General features: G+C 37.4%; 2 protein-coding genes across 5 annotated transcripts in view; one reads left to right on the top strand and one right to left on the bottom strand.

Moving 5' to 3' along the window:
* Positions 1-1,841: 1,841 nt before the first annotated feature.
* On the bottom strand, positions 1,842-3,002 carry LOC133845642 (procathepsin L-like). The gene has a single exon (XM_062280145.1). The coding sequence runs from the start codon at positions 2,947-2,949 to the stop codon at positions 1,978-1,980; it is 972 nt and encodes a 323-aa protein (XP_062136129.1). The 5' UTR covers positions 2,950-3,002; the 3' UTR covers positions 1,842-1,977.
* Positions 3,003-10,004: 7,002 nt separating this feature from the next.
* LOC133845617 (protein TANC2) overlaps positions 10,005-26,355 on the top strand; it is a 62,651-nt gene continuing 46,300 nt past the window's right edge. Inside the window, exon 1 of one of the 4 annotated variants that reach the window (XM_062280116.1) lies at positions 10,005-10,876. In XM_062280116.1, coding sequence (XP_062136100.1) covers positions 10,018-10,876 — 859 coding nt within the window. In that variant the 5' untranslated portion in view covers positions 10,005-10,017. The remainder of the gene's footprint in view (positions 10,877-26,355) is intronic. The other 3 variants (XM_062280115.1, XM_062280118.1, XM_062280117.1) reach the window with 3 other exon arrangements.

Here is a 26,355-nt window from a genome sequence, read left to right on the forward strand (position 1 = left end):
TTGAGAGCACGACGGTTCATTGAAGACGCCACCACTATAATATTGGAAGTTGGAATCGCCATGGACACATACTGATACAACTTACAATTTTCGCAATTCCCGAGATTTGTGCTCCAATGTAGTTCCTATTGTAACGGCAAAGACGACTGTCTGTTGCTTCATACGGATAAGAGCTCTCAGTATCTATACCATAGTACCTAATATATTGGAATGCTTCAATCGGCCAGCCGCCTGAGCAGCCTCGGTTGTAATAGGGATAACCTCTTGAGCAGTCTACCAAATTTTGCTCGGACAGGGATACTTTCCGCCCTTTGTTTATAAAATACTGGCTTTCCAGCGAACCAACAGCAGAGAAGGCCCAACAGGCGCCACAGGGATTTTGATCTTTAATTGGGTTTACAACGCCCGAAGTACGCCAATCAATGCTTTTCGGAACGCTATCCTTGGCAGAAGGATTGTAAATATAGTCGATACCTTCTAGTGAATGATTTGAGTTAAGGCTTGAGAGCAAAGAGATTTTGAATTCCCCGGGAGTTAAATCTGTAAATTTATTTACACCCATCGTGTAAGTCTCTCTCTCCAGCTACATAGCGCTTGTTGTGCCTGTCGATCAGTTTCTTGTTGTCCTTAAAGATCTGCAGACGCAGTTGTTCTTCGTATTCGTTATCGTAACTTTTCTTATATAAAGAGTTCGAATTCCATTTTAAGTACGTCATCGTAAGTGATCCTTGTCTGAATGTATCCAACGAGGGAGAAGAGCAAAATGCAAATTGCTGCCTTCATATTGAAGTAACACAACTTTAACTGATGCTAGATCGGTGGAGTGTCATGCATTATATATCAAGACAGCTGTTCATCCGTTACGCATTGCAGTGGGGCCCCGCAGCATATTTCGCAATGTCGAGCAATGAGCAAAGAATTTCAGAAATAACAAAACAGGAAGGTGATCTAACATTTGAACAATGTTGAATTAAATAAGGGTGCACAGTAATATTTTGTGTTTTCCGTAAACCCTATTGAATTTATATTTAGACTTCGCCTGACCACAATTTATATACTTTTTTAGTTTTCGAAAAATTATGCTACGATATGGGTTTATTTTATGATGAACCTAATATGTGAGCAACATTTGTATATCAAACTGTCATAAAGCTATTGCTAAAAATTTAATTTACCCTAATTGAAGATTTTCAAACTCTACTTCATTGATATTTTGACGTAGCACACGTAGCATCAGTTGATGTTATCCTGCATGTACCTCAAATTCAGCTATCCTCGCACTGTTTTATCAGTATGTTACAAAATAAGCGTGCATACTTCTGGGCAGTCCACTAAATGATGCTCTAACTGACACTTTTCAAATAATAGACAACCAGACATACATACATATATTTTATTAATTGCTCGCTTTTCAACTTATGTTTGTGTGCCTTTAATGGGTTTGTTTTCCTATTTGAAAATTCAACTCCTTCCATATTCTGATACAATCGTCAATTTATGGCTAGATCTTGTCACAAATTTTATTTCACTGCAGTGGTTATTCAAAGTAATTTAGAAAAATAAGAAAAGAAATTTTGAAAAAATACTTTGTAAAAATAACAGACAGCTAACACTTAATGCTAGGCGTTGATAGTTCAGCGAGGGAGTAAGTCGTTTAATCAGTCAGGAGACAAGAATTTTATTTATAATGATGTGTGTATAGAATATTAAATAATGTAAATTATAGCGAAACATCGAATTGTTAAAGAGGTATATTAAATAATTCTTTTTTTTATATTAACATTAACTCTGAATTCTATGATTTTTGATTGTGGGATTTGGTAGATAGCTGTTCGACTCCGTTGTAGTTGGATGTGGTCGATCATTAATAAATTTATGCATTGCTTTATGTTGCTTATTTTTATTAATATAAATGGATATATGTGTATATATGTATATTGATTTCAGTTTGTTAAGCTTGTTAATAAATGATTGGATTTAAACCAAGGGAAAGACGCCATGGCTGGCAATTTTACATTGATTATCTTTGTTGCGGGCCATACGGATATAACCATTTTCACCCCACGACTCTGCCCAAGAGTTCTTCACCAGCCAATAGTCGCCGCCGTTATCGTCATGGCCATAGCCAACGACGACAACGCCGTGGTTGACAGCACCCTGGCATGTTGGTTCATCGAATACGCCTCCTTGATAGTGCTGAAAGAGAGATGCGTCGATGGCCACCGAGATGGGACCCTTTTCTGCAACGGCTGCTGCCAGCGCGGACTCATCATCGTTGGCCACAACGACAATGTCTGTGACCTTGGCTCCAATGTTCTCAGCATTGAAACGACATTCGCCATTCTTGGCCTCGTAGGGATATGAGTCTTCAGTATCGACGCCTCCATTATCCTTAATGTAGTTGAGGGCATTGTCTGGCCAGCCACCCTGACAGCCACCATCCTTCTTTGAGCAATCGACAAGATTTTGCTCAGATAGCGAGACAAGCTGTTGGTTCTTGATGAAGTTTTGTCCTTCCAGCGTGCCAATGGTAGCAAATGCCCAACAGGATCCACATGATCCTTGGTCCTTTACACCTGTTACAGCGCCCTTTTCACGCCAATCAATGCTCTCCGGTATCTTAACACTCGGCGAAGAAGTAAATGTTTGAGTGATACCATTTGCCAACACGTTGGCATTCATGCTTGAGAGCATTAGCTCCTCAAATTCCTTGAAGTGCAAGTCGGAGAATTGATTGACGCCCATCTTGTAGGATTTTTCTCCAGCGGCATGGCGTTCGTTATGTTGGTTGATTAACTCTGTGTTGTCTTTAAAGATTAGCTTTCGCTGATCATGCTCGGTGTCATCCTTATAGACTTTGTTGTACATCTGTTTAAAGGACTCAAACTCTTCTTGCAGATTGGCGTGGGCAAGCCCAATGATCAGACAAATACCAATTATTGCTTTCATTTTTAGAATTAATTTGATCTTTACTAGAGCAACTGAAGTTACAAATTATATAGAGTGAAGCGATTAACAGCTTATTTATATGCTTGGCTTATCGCAAGTGGATAATGCGCTAGAGAAAAATGCAATAACTTGATACCAAAGTTGATCGATAAAAGACGATTGATGCAACAGAAAAGTGATTCAGTTAGTACATTGAACTGACAAGTTCAGTCATGAAAAAATATATTATACTAGAAGAGCGCGGTCAGTTCTTCGAAATGTTTATGGCTTGAAGTGGGTTACTGATAACAGACCTTGATAGCATTCAAGTGTATCTCGATTTGTAATGACTAAAGTCATAAATACGAAAGTTAAGCTGATAAAGCAGCTTTGCATCACAAAAGATTGCGGATTTTGCACTAAAGCACTTTAAAACAAGTAAGAAAGCTACAGTCGAGTGCACTCGACCCGCTACCCAATTTGATTAAAAGCAATATATTCTCAAAATATACTGAATATACAGCAAATATACTAAAAATATACCAAATGGTATATGTGGTATATCGATATAGTACCGCATTCAAAATATACCATGGACGGCTCAAATTACCAGATTGTCAGCCAAAGCAACTCAGACCCCTAGTAGGTAGGCGTTTTTGCCCATACAAAAGTATTTCTTTAATAACTTTGACAATTTTTATCTGATCGTAACCAAATTTTAAGGAATCATAACTACTATGGTTATTAATTAATGTACCAATCTTAGCTTTAAAATTACGCTTGTTATTCGATTTTTTTGATTTGCGGGGGCGGAAATGGGCGTGGCAAAAATTTGAAACAAACTTGATCTGCGTGCAAACATAACAAAGGCTGTCAAAAAAAATTATAGCTCTATCTCTTATAGTCTCTGAGATCTAGGTATTCATACGGACAGACGGACAGACACACAGACGGACAGACACACAGACACACAGACGGACATGGCTAGATCGTCTCGGCTGTTGACGCTGATCAAGAATATACTTTATAGGGTCGGAGATGCCTTCTTCTACCTGTTACATACATTTCCTGTCGGCACAAAGTTATAATACCCTTCTACCCTATGGGTAGCGGGTATAACAAGTAAGAAAGCTACAGTCGAGTGTGCTCGACTGTGAGATACCGCTACCCATTTTTAATAAAGGCAAAATATTGCGGTATCATTTTCGAAATATACCAAATACACTGCAAAAATACTAAAAGTATATCAAATGGTATACTTGGTATATCAATATAGTACACCATTCAAAATATACCATAGACGGCACAATATACCAGATTGTCAGCCAAAGTAACTAAGACCCCTTGTAAGTAGACGCTTTTGCCCATACAAAAGTATTTCTTTAATAACTTCCACAATTGTCTGATCGTAACCAAATTTTCAGGAATCATAGCTACTATAGTATTTATTGTATATACCAAACTCTAGCTTTAAAATTACGCTTGTTATTCGATTTTTTGATTTGCGGGGGCGGAAGTGGGCGTGGCAAAAATTTGAAACAAACTTGATCTGCGTGCAAACATAACGAATGCTGTCAAAAAAAATATAGAGCAAATCCAATTTGCACAATGTGAGCACCATCCAAAGATTATTCTTTGTTTAGTGGTATTAGTGCGAAATTGTACAATTGCAATTCGAAAAAGTTGCAGCATACTTTTGGGCATGCAAAAAATTCGCATAGCGAATTAGTAACTTAATTTAAGCAGATTTTTAGGATGTAGGAAAATTTAATAAGCTAATAAAATTGTTAAATTATTTGAGAAACATTTAATTTTAATAAATTCTCGCGTGCTCACTTTTTAGAAAACTCCACAAGCTATAACTTTCTGATAATTACACTTTGAGAGTCACATATATAGATATGTATGGATAATCACATCCTGCCCTCATCAATTACTAACATGAAATGTGATTTTCCCACAATAATTTATCAAAAACGAAGAGTGGCCATTGAAAGCGAAAATCCCCGATAAGTAGGTACAGCATCGTCACTTGAAAGATCTAAAGATCGGCGTATGCAAAGGCGCAGGCGCAAAGCGAGATGAGGCGAGGCTATCTGAGAATGTGTCACAAATCATTCACCCCAGACACCCCAATTTCCCGCACTCCGAATCAACCTTTGGGGAAAGTGGAAATGATATTAGTGCTGCCGAAGATAAATAGAAAGAACAGAAAAAAAATGTGAAATTGTAACAGTTGCTTGGAAAAATCAAATAGTCAAAGTCAAAGCAGTGGCAGCAAGACAACTTCCACTGAAGCATTGAGAACAACTCCCCAAAAACTTTGTGCGACTATCATGTAATACAATCCGTGCGTAACCGTGCCGTGTCTATGTACTCCAAACACAGAGAGAAAGATACATCAGCAATGTATCTGACGGATGCACGGATGCAAAAGGTGAACAAACTCTGTTGCGCATGCGTTGTGATCTTCTTCAATATTATAGTATCCTCGATGTCATTGTCATGCGATTTGAAAACATGAAATACATAAGGAGACTTCCGTTGCCCCCCGAGTTGAATGAACTGCAGATGATCCTGTAATCCAACCAACAGACTGCAGACTTGTTGCATGCCACCTAGCGTAAGTATGGACGAGTACAGTCGACAAGGTGGGACTCGCAGCGAAGATTTTCATCGTCAGTTGATATCCTTTAAAATGTGAAGTGAGAAATTTGTTGCAACATCTTGTTCGCGGGGTGCAACACAGACACATCGTCTGCAGGAATCTAATGGAAGTGAATGGATCCGCATTGACTGCACAGCCAAGTCCGGAATGGTGTGGACTATTTATAGATCTGTTGTTGGCTGTCGCGAGACTTCGTCTAGTTAGAGAGCATCATGTTGCCGACGAGGGCTGATGTTAGGGGCTGTCTTCATGCCACAGACTCGAGCAGCGATTCAATTGCATTCCAACGCGCGTTCGGTACAGAGAGAAATAAGAGATACGGCTGCCGATCACAGTACGACGGATACGGAGATCGAATTTAATTGGATTATCAGTGAATCAGTGAATCAATTAATTAGTTATAATCAAAAGAATTGAAAACAAAACGTGACAAGTTCCTAGCTGCAAAACATACCAATCAAATTTAATTATATACAATATACATATATTCAATTTTAAACGTGTGTTTTCTAAACAATTTAAGTGCTTGACTTTAAAATATTTAAAAAATTTATATAAATCTATAAATTTTTTTTAAGGTGTGTATAAAGATTCTAAAGAAATGGAAGTGAATAGTATACGAATTATTTTAAACAATTTAAGTAAAACAATTTATAAAGATTTCAAGACATACATCAAAAGTGCGCAACAAAAACTATAAATATTTTTTTTTTAACAAATTTGATTTAGAAATTTCTAAATAATTTTAACAACGTATTTAACAAATATTTTAAACTTCAAATATATTTTCAATATACGATCAAAAAAGAACAAAAGTTTAGCTATAGATCAATGAAATACTTTGGGTGAATGAGTAATGCGAATGTAATTTGATGTCAGGCTAGTTGACAGAATTAGCATGCCTCTTCCATGTTGTTCCACAAAATGCTGGAGGAGACCAAATATAGCGACCATGAGTGTTCGAAGATAAAATGACCACATCCCAAGGCATTTAAGTGCCAATGTCTGGAACGCAACAGTAGCGACAACAGAGGCAACAGCACATTAAATAAAGAAAAAACTTCAATTTAAATTGGGAAGACTGTCGCAGGCTCCCTCGACTTTTCATTTCACTTTTCACCAACAACAAAAACAGACGAAAAACAGAAAGAAAAAAAAAAAAAAAAGAAAAACAACAAGACAACAAAAAGGAAAAACGTAAACAACAAAAAAAGAGTGAACGTCGCGCAAGTTCAAGATTCTCACAGATACAAATGCAGATGCAGATACAGATACAAATACAACTGCAGCGAGAGTCGAGTCGAGATACACGGAATACACGAATCCCTCCGTAATATGTTAGCTAAAAGTAGAAAAGAACACACGAGACACGAGACGAAGCAATAAACTGCAACGAATGTAGTTTAATGCAGTTTGCTGGGGATCCTACACTTCCACTCCACCTCTCGCGCTTTCCCCTTCCTCCCTCGTTGGCGATGCATTTTCCCGCTTTGGCGCACGACAACAACCACAAAAACAACAACAACAAGATCGCTTCGTCTTTTCCCGATGCGATAGTTTGCTTGATCTATTTTTGGCATAGCCAAGCCGGGCATTGTCTTGTCGCCTCAAGTAATTTGTTTGTTGCGTTTCTTTTGTACATTACAGCATACACTGTGCGAAAGGCGCAGCATGCTTTTAATCGAATTAATGATATCTTCTCAAATATGTTATTTTAGATATTTCAATATTGTAAAGTGTTGGTTGAAAGACTGAAATGGAAAAATTTATTGAAAAATTATACTATTTCGAATCTTTCAATATTATTTCCGGTATTTGAATATTTCATGGAAAGAGTTAAAGTGTTGCCCAAAAAAATCGAGTAATTTATTATTCCTACATACATATATTTATTATTGTTAAATTGTACTAATTTGTACAATCAAATAAGTACCATTTTGATATTATAACTATTATGTTGATTGTAATGCCTTAAGTGACTGTTGGCTTTTAAATTTTTTACATCGCCTACTAAATACTCCCCATACTAATTGTTAATAGTTTCTTAAAATACCTCCATCCATTTATATATTATATCTGGATAGATTTTAAATAAAACATATGTATGTATATGGGAAAAGATATATACATCTGTGAACTTTAAAATAGCAGTGCTTACAACCTACGCGTCTAAATTCACAGCTACATATATTTTAATTCGAACACTTGTGTTACATACTTAATATCTAGTAAATATTTTATAATTTGTAAATTGTTGTGGGCTAATTCTTGCTGCCTAGCTGATCAGGCTGTAAAACATGTTTACAATATATTATTGTCTGTTTATTAAAATAGTTGCAGTACGAATCTGTATAATTACATAAGCAGGTCGTATAGTAGGGGGTCTGAAGCGTTTGAAGTGGCGTTCAGTGTATCTGAGGGATGTGAAAACAACGGTACATAACGGCAAACAAGCAAACAAAGTGCAAAATCAACAGCGACGCCATTGGCATCGATACTTTTGCAATCGACATCGATAACAAACATTAAAAATTGCATCTAAGTTAGCTCGACTTGCAAATTCTCTGTAAAGAGTATTATATTTACTTCAGCATCTTTTAGATCTATGAAATAAATGAATAATGACATTTTCAAAATTGATAATGTGCTGTGAGAAACATTAAAAAAATAATCAAATTATGTATTATGACAAGATCATGCCTTCTTCTTGCAAATTTCTGCTGGTCGCAGGGTATAAAAAAGTGCAAACAAATGTTTATTTAAAGCAAACAAACGTTGCAGATACTTTTCACCCCACAAACAACCACAATAGCAACAACAAACATCGCATACACACATATTTAAGCTAGCAGCTTCAGTTTCCAAGTGCAACAGCTACGGCAACTGCGAGTGCAACTGCAACTGCAACTGCAACGTTGATGTCGTGTTTAGTTTTTCCCCAATGGCCCGCAAAATTAAAAATAGTGAGCATTAGATGAGCAACAAGACCAATGACAAAAGGCAGGAGGGAAGGGGGGAACGAAAGCAGCACCTACTTGAGCGACGGCTGGAAATGTCAAGAGTGCGTCGACATTGCATGTTGACAGTGGAAATGGAAACGGTGGCAGAACTATTACGACTTCCATGTAGCAGCCACATCCACAGCCACAGCAGCAACATCAACATCAACAGCAACTGTGCGCGCGCGCGCCACACACATCTGGGCTGCTCCCCTCTTCTCACTATCTCTCTCTCTCTGTGTCTCCCCCATCCACAGCCACTGCTGCTGCCACTGCTGTCGCTCTTGGCTGCAGCCAAGAATCGTTGCAGGGGGCCAAATGGAGTTGCGTGTGCGCTGCGCTTTGCGCTGTTGCCCGTAAATGGGGGAAGTTGCATGCCACTTCCGTCTGCGCCACAGACTGTCTGCCTATGTGTGTACCTCAGTGTGTGCTTGATAATACCCGGCACTCGAGGTGCTTAAGGGTATGATATTTTCTAGCAAATGAAAATGTGAAATGAAAGCGCCTTCAAAAAATAGTTAACTTATTATTGATTAGCTAAGAGACTAAAAGACTTACAGATATCATAGTTTATATAGCGATTATCTTAGATATACAATTTGGAAACGCTTAAAAATGCGCATTTGCCTCTTAGAATGCTTATATATTTTAGAATTTTTATAGATTCTGTTCATATGAATGAATTTTGATGTCACCAAAGATCGTTTCATTAAAACGAGAGATAAAATAGATTCCAACATTTTAAAATGTGTGTACATATAGCTTAATAAAGAGTTTGCTTGTAATTGTGATAAACATTTCATTAAAACGAGAGATAAAATAGATTCCAACATTTTAAAATGTGTGTACATATAGGTTAATAAAGAGTTTGCTTTTAGTTGTGATAAACAAAAATAAAAATATGCCATATATTCAAAGTTTATTTGTTTAATTATGTTAACATGTTATACATAACATTCACTTTAATTTCCACATAATTTATAGAGTATATTTCATTAGCTCCGAATTTATCACTCATTTAAAAATATCCTATCGGGTATTTACAAGTCGAGCACACTTGATTTTCATAGATGTATTGTTTGCTGAGGCTGTCAGATTTATGTTGAAACAATTTCACATTTGGCGTCGCATTAAGCGGCATTAAAGCCCTAGGCTTATCATTTACAAGCTTGCACCTTCAAGATAGAGAAGAAAACTCAGCGCGGGGGCAGCTGAGCTGAACAGAGGGAGGCATTTCCGCTGGCCACGCCCCGCTCGTTTGCTGCTCCCTTCGTTTGTTAGAGCACTTTTATGGTCTTTGCTGTGATTTGATGGCATCGTTAAACGTACCTTCGATTTATGCTCCACTATGCAGCACACTAATTGCAAGCCACTTCTTCAACAACTTCTTCTTCTTCTTGCAGCTGACCCCACAGCAGGAAAATGTCAATGGCCACAATGCAGCTGGATGTGGAAGAGTCGAGGGCAATGCCAACGCCTCCGCTGCCCATGCAACCGCCGCCCAACAATGGCATTGTCTATGGCTTTCGCACACGGCATTTGTCCTGCATCGAGGAGAATGATTCGGATTCGTTGCACGGTTCTTCGGTGCCGCGTGGCGCTTACGATCTTATGCAGCAGGCGGATGAAACTTTTAAGAAATTGAATGCCGAACAGCAGCGTGCCAATGAAGATGACGAAGAGGACACTGATGATGATGATGATGATGGAGGCGAAGATGATGATGATGAAGATGATGACGAGGATGAGCAGCTGGCAATGATTGATGAGTCGCGTTTGGGCGACGCAGATTATCTGGATGAACTCGTTGCCGTTGAGCAGCCGCCCTTTTGGTCAGGCAACTTTAATCGCAACGACATCATGATGACATCGTGCTATGGCACCCTGAACAGCTCCTTTGGCAGCGAACTCTCGGCCAGCGTTCAAGTGACGCCCAAAAAGGTGCCCGAGCCTCTGTATGCCACGCCTGAGAAGCGTCGCGAAAGCAATCGCAGCTTTGATTCCACTTGCAACTCGCAGACCAGCTCCATTTATGGCGGCTCAATGAACTCCTCGCTCGATCTTAAGTACATGATGAGCATCTCGGCTGGCGGCGCCACCAGCACATTGCGAGGCGCCTCAGTGCCGCCCATGGATATATCGCTCGTCTCTAGCGACGGTGTCAGTGCACTCGACTGGAGCGAGGCGAGTGTCACCTGCGTTCTCGACACTGGCGGCGGCAATCCCGCCGAGGAACTCAACGAGCAAATGGCAGCCAAGTGCCTAACAGCAGCAGAGAGCGGTAAGTGCAAATTCTTTATGCTATTTGAGGTTATGTTGCGAGTTAAGATGAGGCAACTTTTTTGCTTGCTTGTCATGTTATTATTATTATACTATTTCATTATATTAGATTTTCTAAAAGAAAATTATCTATATCTCTTGAAGCATACTTTATTTAAAAACAATATATAATTTTTAGCTAAAAATAAGAAAAAGATAAATTCCTTGGATAATATATACTTAAATGTTTTCTTAAATCAAAATGACTTATGTATATTCATTGAAATTTACTTTATCTAAATACGATTTATAATTCTTAATTCTAACGAAGAATATCTATGAATTCCATGGGCTTTATCTTATCTAAAAATATAAATAAATATAAAGAGTTTCTGGCTGTATTTATAATCTAGTTAGTTAGTATAAAAATTGACTGTTGTTTTATATCTTGCATTATTAAATTCGATCGAAAATTGCATTTTTAGAATAGGTATTTATTTATGTGTTATAGTTTTGTGCTTTGAGATAATTTACAAACAATAATTTACGAACATAACAAAAGCGTTAATATTTTGTCCTTAAGCTCAAAATAATAGCAGCATTTTTACATTAAAGTTTTTTTTGCATCGCGGCTGCAGTTGTCAGTTCGTTATCCCCATTGAAGCAAATGAGCATATTTCCTGTGGCGATGACTGGTTATGACCATGGCAATTCATCAATGCGTCAAGCCATTAAACTCATTTACAATCCTTCATTATGAGCACAATATTTTTAATGACCCACTCGCAGCGAGGGGCAGAGTCTATACGTCTATGCGACTTTGGGATTTGCGACTCCTTTCAATGTCCGGCATTAGAAAGGTAGCCCGCAAGGCGGTGGCTGACCCCCAAACGAAGGCACAGCAACTTGTAAAAACTGCTGTTGAGTGTGCTCGACTGTTCGATACCCCGGACATATTTTTGAAGATAAACATAAAAAGGGATGGGCAAAAAAACATTGTAAATTATTATATAATTGTATTTAAGTTATAAGAAATCTTCAAATAAGGAGGTAATCTATTATTTTAAATAATATAATATATAGATTTGTATTTGTCACTAAGCGATAGGACTTATCGTCTTATGGTTGTTGGGTATACAAATAGAATGAACGTTGCTCTTTTGTGTTGCAATTCGATTGCGAATAGAGCAAACAAAGCCACTAATATATGAAGATGAAGAGAGAGTAAAAGAAACAGGCGGAGAGTGAGTGAGAGGAAAAGAGAGAGAGAGAGAGAGTGAGAGAGAGAGGGAGAGAGAGAGAGAGAGGAGTGAAAGCCATCAGGTTGCCTGGCAGCAGCCCATTTCGCACAGATGTTTAACAAGCTAGCCAGGGTCATAAATCATCCAAATAAATATATCGGTAGAAATAAAGCTACTTCTACACACACACACACATACATACATTCATATGTTTATTCATACTCAGGCAGGCACTCATACGTATTCGTATCCTTCATTTGGTCAACAAGTTGTCTAACCGCGGGTGAAATTCGCTGACATTGACAGTTTCTAATAAGAAAATTGCCAAAGATTTATGCACGCGTTGCACTTCGATTTTCATTTAAAACTAATCAATAAAATACAACAACTACTGCAACAACAACGCGAATAAACACAAAGAAAAACATCACCAAAAAGAATACAACAAATTTATTCAACAAATTGCAAAATGGTGCTACAAAGTGCAATGTCACAGTAATTTACGTGCCACTTCGTGCCCCAGCATTGCAATATTGCAACAACCACGACGAGAGAAAAAATCTGATGAAAATTTATGCGAAGGGTTAAAGTGTCATGCTCGTCAAAGCAACGCACAGTGGGTGAGATCAGTCAAAAATTAGCAAAAAAAGAAATGAAATACTTTTCTAGATTAACAAATAATAAAATTGAGTCTTCGAAAGAGACAATAATATATTGACTGGAAATATTTCTTCAGGAAATTTGTTAAATAAAATGTAATGAGCTTGCAATAAAACAAACGGATGTCAAATATTTTTGTTATCACCACCAAAATAATTTATTATTAAATTTTTACGAACACATTCCAAACACTAATTAATCATTTCGTGAAGTATTTTAATATTGAAAAATCTAAATGAGAATTCAAAATTTATAGTCTTGCTTACAATTTAAAAAGTCCAGAACTCAGTGAAGAAAGCACTGAATGAAGCTTCGCATATATTTACAAAAAATAGAAATACATGAAATTATATAATTAGAAAATTAAGCAGTCTAAAATAGATGAAATGGAATTTTCTGGCTTACAAAAGCTTAAGCAATTACCTTTGATGTTTGGGTAAAAAAAAATGAAATAACTTTTTTCCCAATTCAATATTTTTGTGGGATCATCTTCACATCCACGGTGCCATCCTCAAGCTCATTCTTCTAGCTTGCTTGCTACATGTGCCTGTGTGCAAAAGTGAAAAGTCATGAATCATATACATGCATCATGATCAAAACGCACCTTTGATTGTGATAATCATGATGGCGATGTTGATGATGATGACGATGGTCGATGGTCGATGGTCGTTGTGGTTGTAGCCAAGTTTTGCGAAGCGTGGAATACGAGTAGTGTCTGGTTGTGGGCCATAAAGTAACATTGCTTATCGCTGGAAAACTTTTAAAAACCACTTGAGATAGCTCCAAGTTGAGAACGTGCCCCCACAGTCAGGTAGAAAGAAATAGAGACCTATGCACACAACACACCGCACTCCACACGGAATGAAACGTTGCAAGAGGGAGCGAGGGAGATAGTGAGAGAATGAGAGCGAGCGATGAGTGGGACTCTGACTCTGACTGTGAGTGTGAGTATGAATGTGGAGTCGGTGGCAGCAAGTTGCGAGTGGACTTGTGGCATGGGCTTGTTAGGTTGCCGTGTCTCTACAAATAGACTCGGCGAGTCGCAGCTGATGGCCACAAGACAAAGTCAAACAAAAGACCAAACGGTAGTTGCCATCAATGGACGTACCCCAAAACCGGCTGCCACTGCGACTGGGGCTCGGACTTTACCTGATGGCCAGAAGACCCCAAAACAAAACCCACAGTCTGCAGTTCGTAGTTTGCTGTCTCAGACGCCGACGCCGCGATGCTTGCAACTTTGTTGCTGCCACAGCCAAGTGGCAAAACAACATCGATGCTGTGGCTGGACTTCAACAGCAAAATGCTGCAAACTATTTATTAGCATGGATTGCTATGGGGCACAGATACCGCCGAAAGATCGCCGCCGCCGCCGTCGCCGTCGTAGTGGAGACAGCAAACAGAACTTGCCACCCAATCAAAGCTCAAAGAGTCGAATGCATTTTGTGTGTTCGATAAGCGTGTCGGCGATTTCCCACAACTGATATATTCCTATTTCAATCTGCAATTGCTCTTCCTAGATTTATGATCTGAGCGTTGTGCTAATACCCTTTAAACACGCAAATTGAGTATCTTTAGTTTTTATTTGTATTATTTATTTAATAGAAAATTGCTAAAACAAATCTGTAGATTTTAAATTACGATTCTATTGAGAATGATTAGTAGATGTAGTATCTAAAAATTCGATAATTATTTATATAGAATGTATCTACCAAAAAAGTATCTGCTAGTCGTCCTCTTGCTTTTGCGCAATTTCGCCTTCGTTTACTTGTTGGTTTACTTACGCATAGATAACAGAAATGTGCAGCAATTCTTTGGGGTGAATCCCTAACCGACCTTAAGTAGCAACCAAATTAATGGTTTCACTTATAAATTAGAGCACTGTTTATTACATTACCTACTATGTAGATTAACATAATATTTTATTAATTCTATAAGTAAGAAGCGTATCCAATTTCAATTTGGAATATATGCAATCATTTCGATAAGCTGACAAATTGCAATTACAATGCAATAGAATTGATTTAGCAAGTTATTTTCAAAGTGCAAGAAACTTGTCATACCTGTCCCCATTGGCAGACCGAGCAATGAGCATATTAAGGGCTTAATCAGTAAAGTGTTGGTGGTTGGAGTTGTTGCTAAGTAGCACAGCAGTAGAACGATCGGAACCCACACGTTGAGCACATGTAACATAATGCTCACCAATGAGGTAATTCCTTTGACACAATCTTGATTAATGGATTGCCCGATCGTAATACAGTCCAACCACTCTATATTGAAAAGAATTTGATGAAGATTGCGAAAGAGAAATCTGTGCTACACCTAATTGCAAGATCAATAGAACCATAAATTATTTAAGCCGATAAGATATAGAAAAATTAAATATAACGATTACTTAATTGTAATGAAGTAAAATGCTTTAACTACTACTCTAAAATACAAAGCAACGTACCATTCTTCCAGATTATAACGAAATTTGGTGAAATCACTCAATATCTTGTAATCAAAAAAGTTTCCATACTGAATATTATTATTTTAAAAATCAGAAACGATTATAATTGTTTAAATCCTGCTTACATTTACTTAAGCTTTAACCTTGTTTTGCTGTTGTGCTTCTCTTTCAATAGAGACTTTCACGTAATTTTGATTCGAAATTCTTAGGCAGCTAATGTCTTATCTCAACCTCCCGTAACCCTTTGGCAAGTGTCTTCAAGTCTTATCGGCCTTGTGTATAGTTTATGTGTCTATGAAACCTCAACCACTGAGCAGTTCAAAGGCTCGCATCATGCTTGCGTCATGAGCTCAGCGCCGGGAGCGTTATGTCGTGTCATGTCGTTGCTATTTTCGTTTATGCGCGATAACCGGGAGTCAGCACCTCAATCAGTCAGAAATCATCAACGACAAATATAAATACACAAGCGAGCCAACAGTAACAGCAAAAGCAAATGACGACAACAACAACAAAACACGAAGCGTGAATGAATTTTTCCACACAAATTGAAAATGAAAATGTAATGTGTGATAATGAACTGATAAGCCAGACACCGCGCTCTGAGCGAAGCGCCGCACATGAGATCGCCTATCAGCGGTACAGCGAACAAGAGAGTTGAACTGAAAGGGAGAGAGAGAGCGAGAGTCAAGCTAGTGAGCGAACGAGCCCACGCATTGAGTGAGCGCATTTTGGAAACCGGTAAAGCGCTTAGTGGAGACTTTCGATGTAGAGTTGCGCTCTCAGCTAACCATTTGTTGTTGCTGGCTGACACTTGTTTGCCTGCGGTCGTTCAGACGTTCGCTCAGTCTGGAAATGCGTTTCAAAGCTTGTACGTCGTAAGCTCCGCGCTAAGTTGCGTCTTCGTTTTCCGTTTTCGTTCGCTTAGCGTTTAGCTTGCGATCGCGTGTAGCGCGTCGCGACATCATTTGGATACGGTTTCATTTTCTCCATCGCGTGTGAAAATTGTTTAACTAAAAAGCGCAGCGTTGCAAAAACACAACACATAACAAATCAAAACAACAAGTTAATTCGAATGTGTGTCGGTTGCGTCCATTGGACGAATGTGTAATCAAGGAATGCATTGCAAAAAAAAAATGATGTATGCGAATGTTTATCGATAACAACTAATCGATTTTGCTGTTTATTTTAAATTGTCAATGATAAACATAAAGTGATTGTTCGAATAAATGTTAATTGATAATGGCTTACAAATATATAAAATAAATCGTCAATTTATTTAATGTTAAATGCGAATTTTTTATGTACGAACTGTCCAGTGAGTTGTGTGTCACAGTGATAAAATTGTAATTAAATCGAACAATAATTATACCTTAATAGCGAATACAAAACCTAAAAGGAAAAGAATACCTTAAGAAGATCTTGGCAGTAAAGGGGAGACCAAAAAAAGAATTGGCTAAAATCGATTGGTAACGAGTTGAAAGGATTCGCCAGCGGCCGCAGCTGCAACTGGAATGAATAAAATACAAACATACTCACACACCAACTGCTATAAATAAATACATGAAGCAACGAACGACGAAAAGCAGCAAAGATTCATGCCATGTTCCCACTAACCAACCGCTCTTCGAGTGGCAAAAGCACCAACAAAATCAACAGCAGCAGCAGCAGCAACAACAACACTGCTAACATCAACAGCATCGACGGGAACGGCAACGGGGAACGGCAAGGATAAAATAAATTTCCAAAATAATTGGAGCTGCAATAAAACAACCGGTCGACGTGCTGGAAGTGGGTATAGCTGCAGTTTCTTAGGTAAATCTCATGGGTGCCATAAGAATAAATAGCCGTTAAGTGTTTTGGCCATTTCGGGTGTTATTTTCCATTATACATCATCATCATAAATACATACATCAAAGGCAAAGCGTTGTCAACGCCAAATTTATATGGGTACAGTGGAACTTCACCACATAGAACTGTATGTGAGCATAGGGGTTAAAGTAAACTGAAAAAAGTTGAATACTTTCTCAATCTATTCATGTGGTTTTGGCATTGTTAATTATTTATGGCTCATCAGTACACAAAACAACTGATTATTCGACTATTCATTTGAACGTTAATTGTGAAAGGTGTTTCACGCAGCGTAGTCCCACTGTGCGCAATACACTTCCATTGTAGACATACACACACGTAATAATCATCTTCCAACAGCATCATTCCGTTAGTATTCCACAAACTGCACAACATTTTAATTTTTTAAGTTATTTACAATGCAAATTATAATTACAAATGCAATTTTCTGCTTTCATTGTTGCCGTTGTTGTTGTTGTTGCACGAATTTACATGTCTACAATAATTTTTTCATTCCTCTTTGCTCGCATTGCTTGTAGCTTGTTGCTGTAGCTGTCGTTGTTGTTATTGTTGCGCAGAGACAATGCACTGCTTTTGTCTCTGGAAATGTTCTGAATGAGTAGGCGAGGGAAGTGGAGTTGAAGTTGGAGTGGGGGTATAGCAAGTGTATGCCATGAGAAATGCTATAAAAATTCCAGCAGACGGCGGCGGTATCTTTGGCTGCGCTTGCGTAAAAGCTTCTTCCTTTCGCTGCGCATGCCAAAGCTCTACTCGGCCAAAGAACGTGCAAAATGTGAATGTGTGTGTGTGCGCAACTTTGGCGTTGGGGTTGTGTGTATTTTGTTTGTGTTTGCTTACTGCTCTATAGAATTCCCAGAAATGTTTTATTTCGAAATTTGTTAACAAGCAGCTTCACACACATACACACAACAGTGTCGCTCTGGGTCTCTGCACACCAGTGAGGAGCACTTCAATATGAGTATTATAAGAAGAAGGAGTAGGTAGAGGGAGGCACAAAAGTGTATCAAGTGCTTCTACATTTGTTTGTTTTTTGTATGCTGCGCTTTCAAGTTGAAGGTTAAAGTTGATTCGAACTACCTAGTTGTGTGTGTGTGTGTGTTTTGCCCAGTTTTGAATTCTATTCGAGTGCCAACAGACAGATCCTTTGTGTATTCATATCAAGTATTTAAACGGTTAGAGACAAAAGAAAAGAATTTGAAATTCTTTGATGGACTTTAGACAGTTTTCAATGAGCTGTAGACGAAGGTAGTCGTAGCTTCAACTTGAGTTGTTGTAGAATTGATTGTTTATGTAGAAATATGGCAAGAGGTCTTCAGTTTTTGGCACAGTGGTCAACATTTGCAATAATTTGTGTTTCTGAAATATGACATTGCTTTAGCATTAATCGTTCATTTAATGTCAATGTTAATGTAATTTAAAATGGAAATTTGAAATTTAAGATTTCAAATAAACATATAGAAATATAAAACTTGCAGTAAATATAATATTTCAAATAAAATAATTTCTTAATTTTAATCATTTTTTAACATCGAAGTAAAGACTTCTAGTAAATTAAATATTGTATTTCAAACCAAAAAGACTGCAGCATTTTTTATGATTTTTTGGTTCAGTATGTTTTTTGAATACTAGTTTTCGCGTCGCGCACAGTTTCAATGTGGAGCCAATCGCAAACATGAGTTTATTTTTAATTGCAAATGAAATGAAAAAAGAGAAGCACTGACCAGTCATAACATGTCTAATTAAGATGCTGGCAACATAAACATAAATAACTTGCATATTTTTAGTTTGAAAGATTTGCATGCAGCTGTTTCAATATCGAGGTCTCGACCCCGCATGCTCGCTCGCCTTTTTTAGAAAGGGAGATCCATGCTGAAGATGTAGAACTAGCAAACTGGCAACTGGAAACTGGCAACTGACAATGAGTTAATTTGCTGCTGAAACACACCCTCAGGCCTCATTAGGAGCTGTCTGTGAGTGTGAGTGTTGGTGCGATTTATAGGCAACCGGCGAGGAATTAGTTGGAAGTGCATATGGGAAGGGGGTAGGCGAGAGGCAGGTTTGTGGGTCTCTTAGATGGTTAATTGCGCAGCAGCTCAGCGGGTCGCCTGGCCAAATGAGCGTTTAAGCTGTCTGTGGTTTTAGATTGCAACACTCGGATGCGGATGCTAATGCGAATACAAATGCGAATGCGAATGTGAATACGTATTCGAGTAGCACACAAAATCCGCTAGCAAGTTGGCAGCCCTGTCCGCATGAGTGGTCACCCCTTTTGTGTAAGCCGCCTGCTTGCTGCCAAATGGCTTTCGATTTGTTGCAATGACATTTTGAATTATTTGACACTTTGCTTGCCGCAAATCTTCATAATTCTTCTGCTCTTTCTTTCTCTCTCTTTCTGTCTTCCTTGGCAACTGTCTGTCTTTCTTGTTGCAAGTTTATTAACTCATTATTTTGAAATCAACGTCGCATCGTTTGGCCGCCAGGCAAAACGTGTTGTAGAAGAGTTTCTTCCCCAACTCTCTTCGCATTTCGATCCTCTTTCTCTTTTGTCGTCTTTGCAGTCGTTGATTAACAGCTCGGCACTCTTTTTGTCATTAGCCCATGTATATTATTCATTTTGCTATACACACACTTGCAATTCGAATATAAAGTTTCAACTCGCTTTCAATTAAGGCAATCAATTGTGGGAAAGCTTTAATTGGCAGCCATTTTCAAAAATATGAATATTTAAATTTTATCATTTATTCTTAACACAATCGCATCGTTGCTGTTAATTTATTCCACAAATTTTAAATACCAGTTTAATGCACCTTAAAATGCTAAAGAGCTTAATAGTATTACCTTACGGAATCTCTGTTTCCACCCACTTTCCCGTTGAATATTGCTTTCAACTGCTTTTAGCACTGCATAAAATTTATTTAAATATTTAACTTAGTCTTGACCTCCTCAAAGATTTGACTCATATGCCGACAAACATCTACTCAAAAAAAAAAAATCTTTTTAATTATTTGCACACGCTTCTTTTGTTGTTGTCGATTGCCAAATAGCAAAGCGGCAGCTGCGTAACATTTTGTTATAGTAGACCCGTCGGCCAAAGATAAAACAAAACAATAGCAACAAAAACAAAAAAATAAGCATCAGCATTCATATCTCATCGGAGCCGAGTTGAAGAGTTGCCTGGTGTCAAGTTGTAGGCGTCAGTTGTCTTGGTAGCTCCGAGGTTGTCGACAAAGACATGAACAAGTAGCCGAGGACGAAACAGTCAACATCAAATTGCCAAATCAACGCCTGTGTTTGCCTGACAGATACCCTTCAACGAAATGCCAAAATTTAAATAAATGCTAAATTGATGAAAAGGTCAAAACACGCTTAAAAAATCCAATAAGCAAAAGAAATATTTAAAAAGCCTCAAACTGTGACTATTTATTTGAAAAAACTAAACTATTTCTTTCCTTGTGAAATTCTAGTTAAACTTTTCTATAGAATCGCAGTTTGGTGACTGTCTTAAGTTCTTGCGAAATTAATCAGCAAGTTAATAGTGACTAATATCGTAGTAATTTGGTTTTAAATTTATTAACAGCTATCTAGCTTTATCTCTAATAAATGATTGTAATTATATTTTATTTAAGTAGTTAATTTAACGAATAAGTGGATAAAAAGTGTCAAATATTGCTAGAATTAACTTTGTGATTTTATTTGCTCAACTACAGTGAAAGCTCTTTAAAGTGAACACTCACAGCAAGCTTTCACTGCACTCGCAGTCGCATTGCTCATTTATTTCGCATTTGGCACGCGAAATGTAAAACTTTTGATAAGATAAGACAATCTCTATATGTGTGCAAAAAGAATCTAAAAGGGTTTTATACGTTGGCACACCTTTTGTCACCTGTCCCTTTCAGTCTATATTTGCGTATGTTCTGTGTTTTGTTTTCTCAATATTTACAAATAATTAAAAACGGTAATTGGCTTTGCTTGTCCGCCTCGCCTCGCCTCGCAGCTTTGGTCTTAACTACAGTCTACAAACATATTTTTGCTATCTGCGCAAAGTTTGTTTTGTAAATTGTCGCGTCTCAGTTGAGGAAATGAATTATTTTTGTTTTCTGGCTTTTTTTTTCTAGTGCAAATATGAATTTGCTAAATTTGCATAGTCGTCAAATGTTTGCCAAGCGATTTTGGAAATTTTCCGTCAAACTTTTTGTACATCTTTCGCAAGTCGTGTGGGGGGGGGGAAGAGCGAACTTAAAGCGTGACTTTTGAGTACGTGAATAAATGAAAACTGAATAACCTTTGTGTTTGAAGATGTGTGCTGTGTGGGTCAGTGTGATAGTCAGGGTCAACAGTGGGTCAGTTGTTGATGCGAAGACTGCCAAGGTTGAAGAAGAAAATTAAATAAATAAAATAGATAATATGTATCTCAGAAAAACATGATATACTACTTATTCTGCCATGCCTTAAGAACCTGTTGACGTATGACTCAAGAACTTATCAGGAAACGAATTGATGAATGGTTCAACACTGCACTGACCTTACTCACAGCTTATCTTGTGCTAATGTACACAAGAATACAAATTTGGGGACTTTAAATAACGTATCTTTTGAGTACTTCTTCACTTTCTTTTCCTTCCAAAGAAACAATTTGTCAAATTCTCAGCAATACAATTTAAATTCAAAAAAATTAAAAACTCATTTGAATTTTTGCGGCTTCCGTTGAGTAATAATTTGCGAATACTTAAATACATCCATTTGTATTCACTTCCATTCATAAGTAACATATATTCAATAATTTGTGCCTCTGAATTTAATTTGTGGGCGTCGCACAAGACGTTAAATAATTTATTATTTAAGTGTTTTTTTTTTGTTATTTCACTTTGTTAATTGTTGAAGATGATTTAGTGTTGTTTCTCGTATTTTGTTTTTATTTTTTGTTGTTTTGTTTTGGTTTTTTGCTTTGCTTCAACTTTCACCTGAGCGAATGTTGGTCGTTTAAGTGAAATTGCTGCCTAATGACTGAGCATTTCTTTTAATTAGAAGACTCATCAGAGAGGCCGGAGAATTCACAGCGAATAAAAAAATAAAAAAAAAATGAAACAAAACGAATTCCTCGTTTGCTTTTTTATTTTATTTTTCAACTCCCCAAACAATGGGCGGAACCGAAAGGTTTGTTGAACCCTCTTCGGGTTGACAAGGTGCGTGCCAAGGGGCAATGCTCAGTATAAATATTTTTCCTGTATTTTTGTAGTATTATTTATATTCATTCATTACAAGCTGCCAAATCAAAAAAGTTTATCTGACATTAATCGCACCGAGACATGAAAGATTGAAGAGAAGAACAAGTTTTGTCGTCTTGTCAGGCAAAGAAGTAAGTCGATTCTTCAAGCAGAAGAAGCATTGACTTTTTTGGTTGCGTATATTTCTTATATTAAATTGCAGATCGATTTATATATTTCTTGTTTTGCAATTCGTATGTTACCATCGACAGTTCTCATGTCAAGTGAAGGCTACTTCGCATGTGAGAATTTTAACAAGTGACAATGGGTTTTTTGAGCGGGTTTGGCTCAGTTTATGGCTCTTAAATACACAGAGAGAAAATATAAATTCGATTTCATTTGAATAGATTTGTAATTAAAATTGATGTTTGCTTTTGTATTAGTTTTTAGTACTTTTTTATCCGCTACCCATAGGGTAAAATGGTATTATAACTTTGCACCTGCTGTAAATCTGATATATTTTCCATTCGATGGTATATTTTAAATGTATTAATATATCAATATATGTATATACCTAAGACATAGCCTTTGGTATATTTCAGCACTTAGTGGTATATTAAGTTGGTATATTTTAGGAATAATATCGCTCTGTTTTGATTTTAGGTATCTCACAGTCGAGCATACTCGATTGTAGCTTTCTTAATTGCTTAACTTTGTACCTTTATGAAGAAGCAATTTTATATACATTTTTTTTATTTTTTCAATTCAATTTTTATTTGATATTTTATTTCAGAATTTTTTCAATTTACATACAAATTAAGTATTAACATTTTGTACATATAAGGAAGGAAATTTTAGACATAAATATTGCTTGAAGTATAGTTGACGTTATGTGACAATTTCATTTATTTTCGCAAAAGTTGCTAAATTTAATGTCTTATTTTTGTTTATCAACTTGTTTCTATTATTAGCACCCCGAATTGATTGTGGCCAATAAAGGGTATAAAAATAGGCTTGGTATAGAATCGCACCTAAAATACGCAACCGGTTCGAGTTGTACTCAGATCTATGGGTGTGACCCGTTTCTCCACTTGACAAGTGCTTGTTGTATTGTTTGTTGTTTGCCGCCAGCAGCAACAACAACAACAATGTAAATCTCTTTTAGCTTTTTGCATATATTCAATCGAATTGTTTGCCGTTATTTTTTGGTGTTTTGTGCAGTGTCATTCGATGCCATGAATCATGCGCAACGATGACGCAAAAAGGGTCCACAGTTGCGGTCAACGTAGATCCTTCACTTGGCCATTTTGTTGTTGCAACATGGAAGGCGTGCAACAACGTGCAACTGCAGCGAATTAATTTATCAACATATTTACCGCTACAATGTCAACGCTGCCACAACACAACACGAAAGAGAAGTTCGCAGCATTAAAAGACTATAAATTTATATGTACGAGTATATTTTTCTTTTTTGTTTGGGATAAACTTCCAAGAAGCTGCCAGAGAGTAGGACACTCAGAGGTGGGGCGGGACGGGACGGGAGGGAGACGGGGGACAATTTGATCGGGCCAAACGAATTTTGAAGAAAACTGCAGACCAAAGTTTGATTTATGCGTTGAGATGCTCAATGGGCGATATGAGACGGACAGCGACGGTGCTTGAGGAAGAAGGAGGAGACAGAGGAGATGGAAGAGGGAGAAGGAGATGGAAATGGGAGATGAAGAAGCAGAAGAAGCATTGCGAGTGGAGGGGGAAGAAGGGGAGAAATGAGCATACTAAACGGCACGACTACCAAAACGCGCTGCCCGCCGGACAAATGCTGCATAGACATAAATTATAAGCCATGGCTAAGTAGGAAACTGTTAAGCAGCATCGCTTCGGCAGCCGGGCACAGTGGTACCATATGCAAATTAGTACACGAAAATGTACACTGAAATTTATTTTGTTCTCTACTCGATTATTTGTGCACATTAAGGTAGTACAGATATGTTATTTTATGTTAGTTAATTGCATTTATTAAATTTTGTATTATATATATTATTTTTTTTTTTTTCAACATACAAAATTTTTTTATTTCATACATTTTTTTCAACATACAAAATTTACTTTATTTTATAGATTTTTTTTACCTACAAAAGTACTTCATTTGATAAATTTTTATTGAAAACATTTTTTCAAAATAATTACTTACAATTCCATCAACTTTTCCCACTGTGCCTTATCTTTTACTATGGCTTCTGGCAGCTGCATTTAACTAAGTTTTAGTTTCTCTTGCCTTCATATTGTTTACAAATATTTAACGAAAGTTTACAGTTTATCCAGTGTCAGAAGTAAGCAACACACACACACACACACTCACACAAACACACTCTCTGTGTTGCAAAGGTTGTTTCCTTCAGTTGGGGTTTGGTCATTGTTGTTGTTGTTGGTGTTGTTGTGGCTTGAGTTGGTTGGCAACATGTTGCAGTCACGTCAATGTTGCGCCTTTGTCTCGTAAATTTAAACATTTTTATTATAAAATCGCAATGTTGTTGCTGTCGTTGTTGTTTTCACACAATGCGCGCGATTTATTTTGTATGCATTTTGAGGCTGAAATTGATTAATTACAAAGCGGAAGAGGCGACCTCTGCTTCAGTTGGGCAGTCTGCAAACCAATTCATTTTTCAAGCTTAAAAAAATTATTATTATTACTTTGTATATACATACACATACAAGTATGTATGTATTTCTTAAACATTACACAAAGCGAAACTTGAGATTTGTGTAAGTCATGGCACAATAGTCAGGTTTATTTATTGTTCTATCGAAGGTCGTCGCGGAGTCCCGAGCACAATCGAAATTATCGCACTGACACTGAACTATTGAACTGCACACTACTTGATGCTGTCTGAATGAGTGCTTGAATATTGTGAATACTATTCAAAAACGTATTTAATTAACTGATAATGGCATGAATAGGCGCTGTAAAATAATTTATTCATGTTGGTCCATTGAATCATTAAGAAGAACAACACGAAAAGCTATCCTTGATCTATTATAATGCAGACGAAAGTGATATCATTTAGTATATAATGTTTTTCAGAATCATTGATCTGTTATAATGCAGACGAATATGATATATTTTAATATATAATGTTTTTATACCCTCTACCCATAGGGGAAAAGGGTATTAAAAGATTCAGTCTGCAGAAAATGTATGTAACAGGCAGATTTTAGGATTTTTGTGATACTCGAATATTATTTTCAGAGTAATGTCACACTGCTTTTATTCAATATGTGTAGCGGGTATCTCACAGTCGAGCACACTCGTCTGTAGCTTTCTTACTTGTTAAGTTTAATTTTGGTTATGCATCAGATAAAGATTTTAGTTAAATAGTTTTATTTATCAAGTTCTTGCTGACAGTTCTAGACTAAAACTTGTTTATAGACTTGCCACAGGATAAGGTTAGTTCCGCCCATTCATGCATTTCAATTTTGTATTCAGTGCAAACTCCTCTCAACTCAAATATTGTGGGGAGTGTCGGAAACTGTTGACTTCAAATGTTTGGCGTCTGGCGCCAATTGAGCAGGCATCCAATTCACTTGGAGTGAAGTTGGCGCCCGATCTTCAATTGAGCATGGAATGCAAAAGAACTGCGAGACAGACTAGAAGGGGACGCGGAAGGTGAAGGGGGGGAGAGAAGACAATTGCTGTCGAGGCACTGCAATTTGCAAGTTGCAAAATGGGATTCGATCTTGAGGCAATCTCTCAGCTTCACAGAGCTCTATTACTCGACTCGACTCGAGACGCAGAGCAATTAGTTGAAATCGAGCCACTAGATGCAGAATACATAATTGTTTTCGATGTCACATGTGTTGTTGTCGTCGTTTTATGAGCTCTGAGCTACTTAAATGCTTTGCCATGCTATTTTTTTTTGTCTTTTTTTCGTGCTCTGTTTAATGAGCTATTAACATTTTTGTCGAGGGCTATAGAAGCGAGTACAAATTGTACAAATTGTCGTGGCGCTCGATGTGTGAAGAGCGACAAGCTCTAAAGGTTTAATGGGAACACGTTGTCGTGGCGTTATTTATGCTATCA

The sequence above is a fragment of the Drosophila sulfurigaster genome, chromosome 3 (assembly GCF_023558435.1).
Source record: "Drosophila sulfurigaster albostrigata strain 15112-1811.04 chromosome 3, ASM2355843v2, whole genome shotgun sequence".
Taxonomy (NCBI): Eukaryota; Metazoa; Arthropoda; class Insecta; order Diptera; family Drosophilidae; genus Drosophila; species Drosophila sulfurigaster.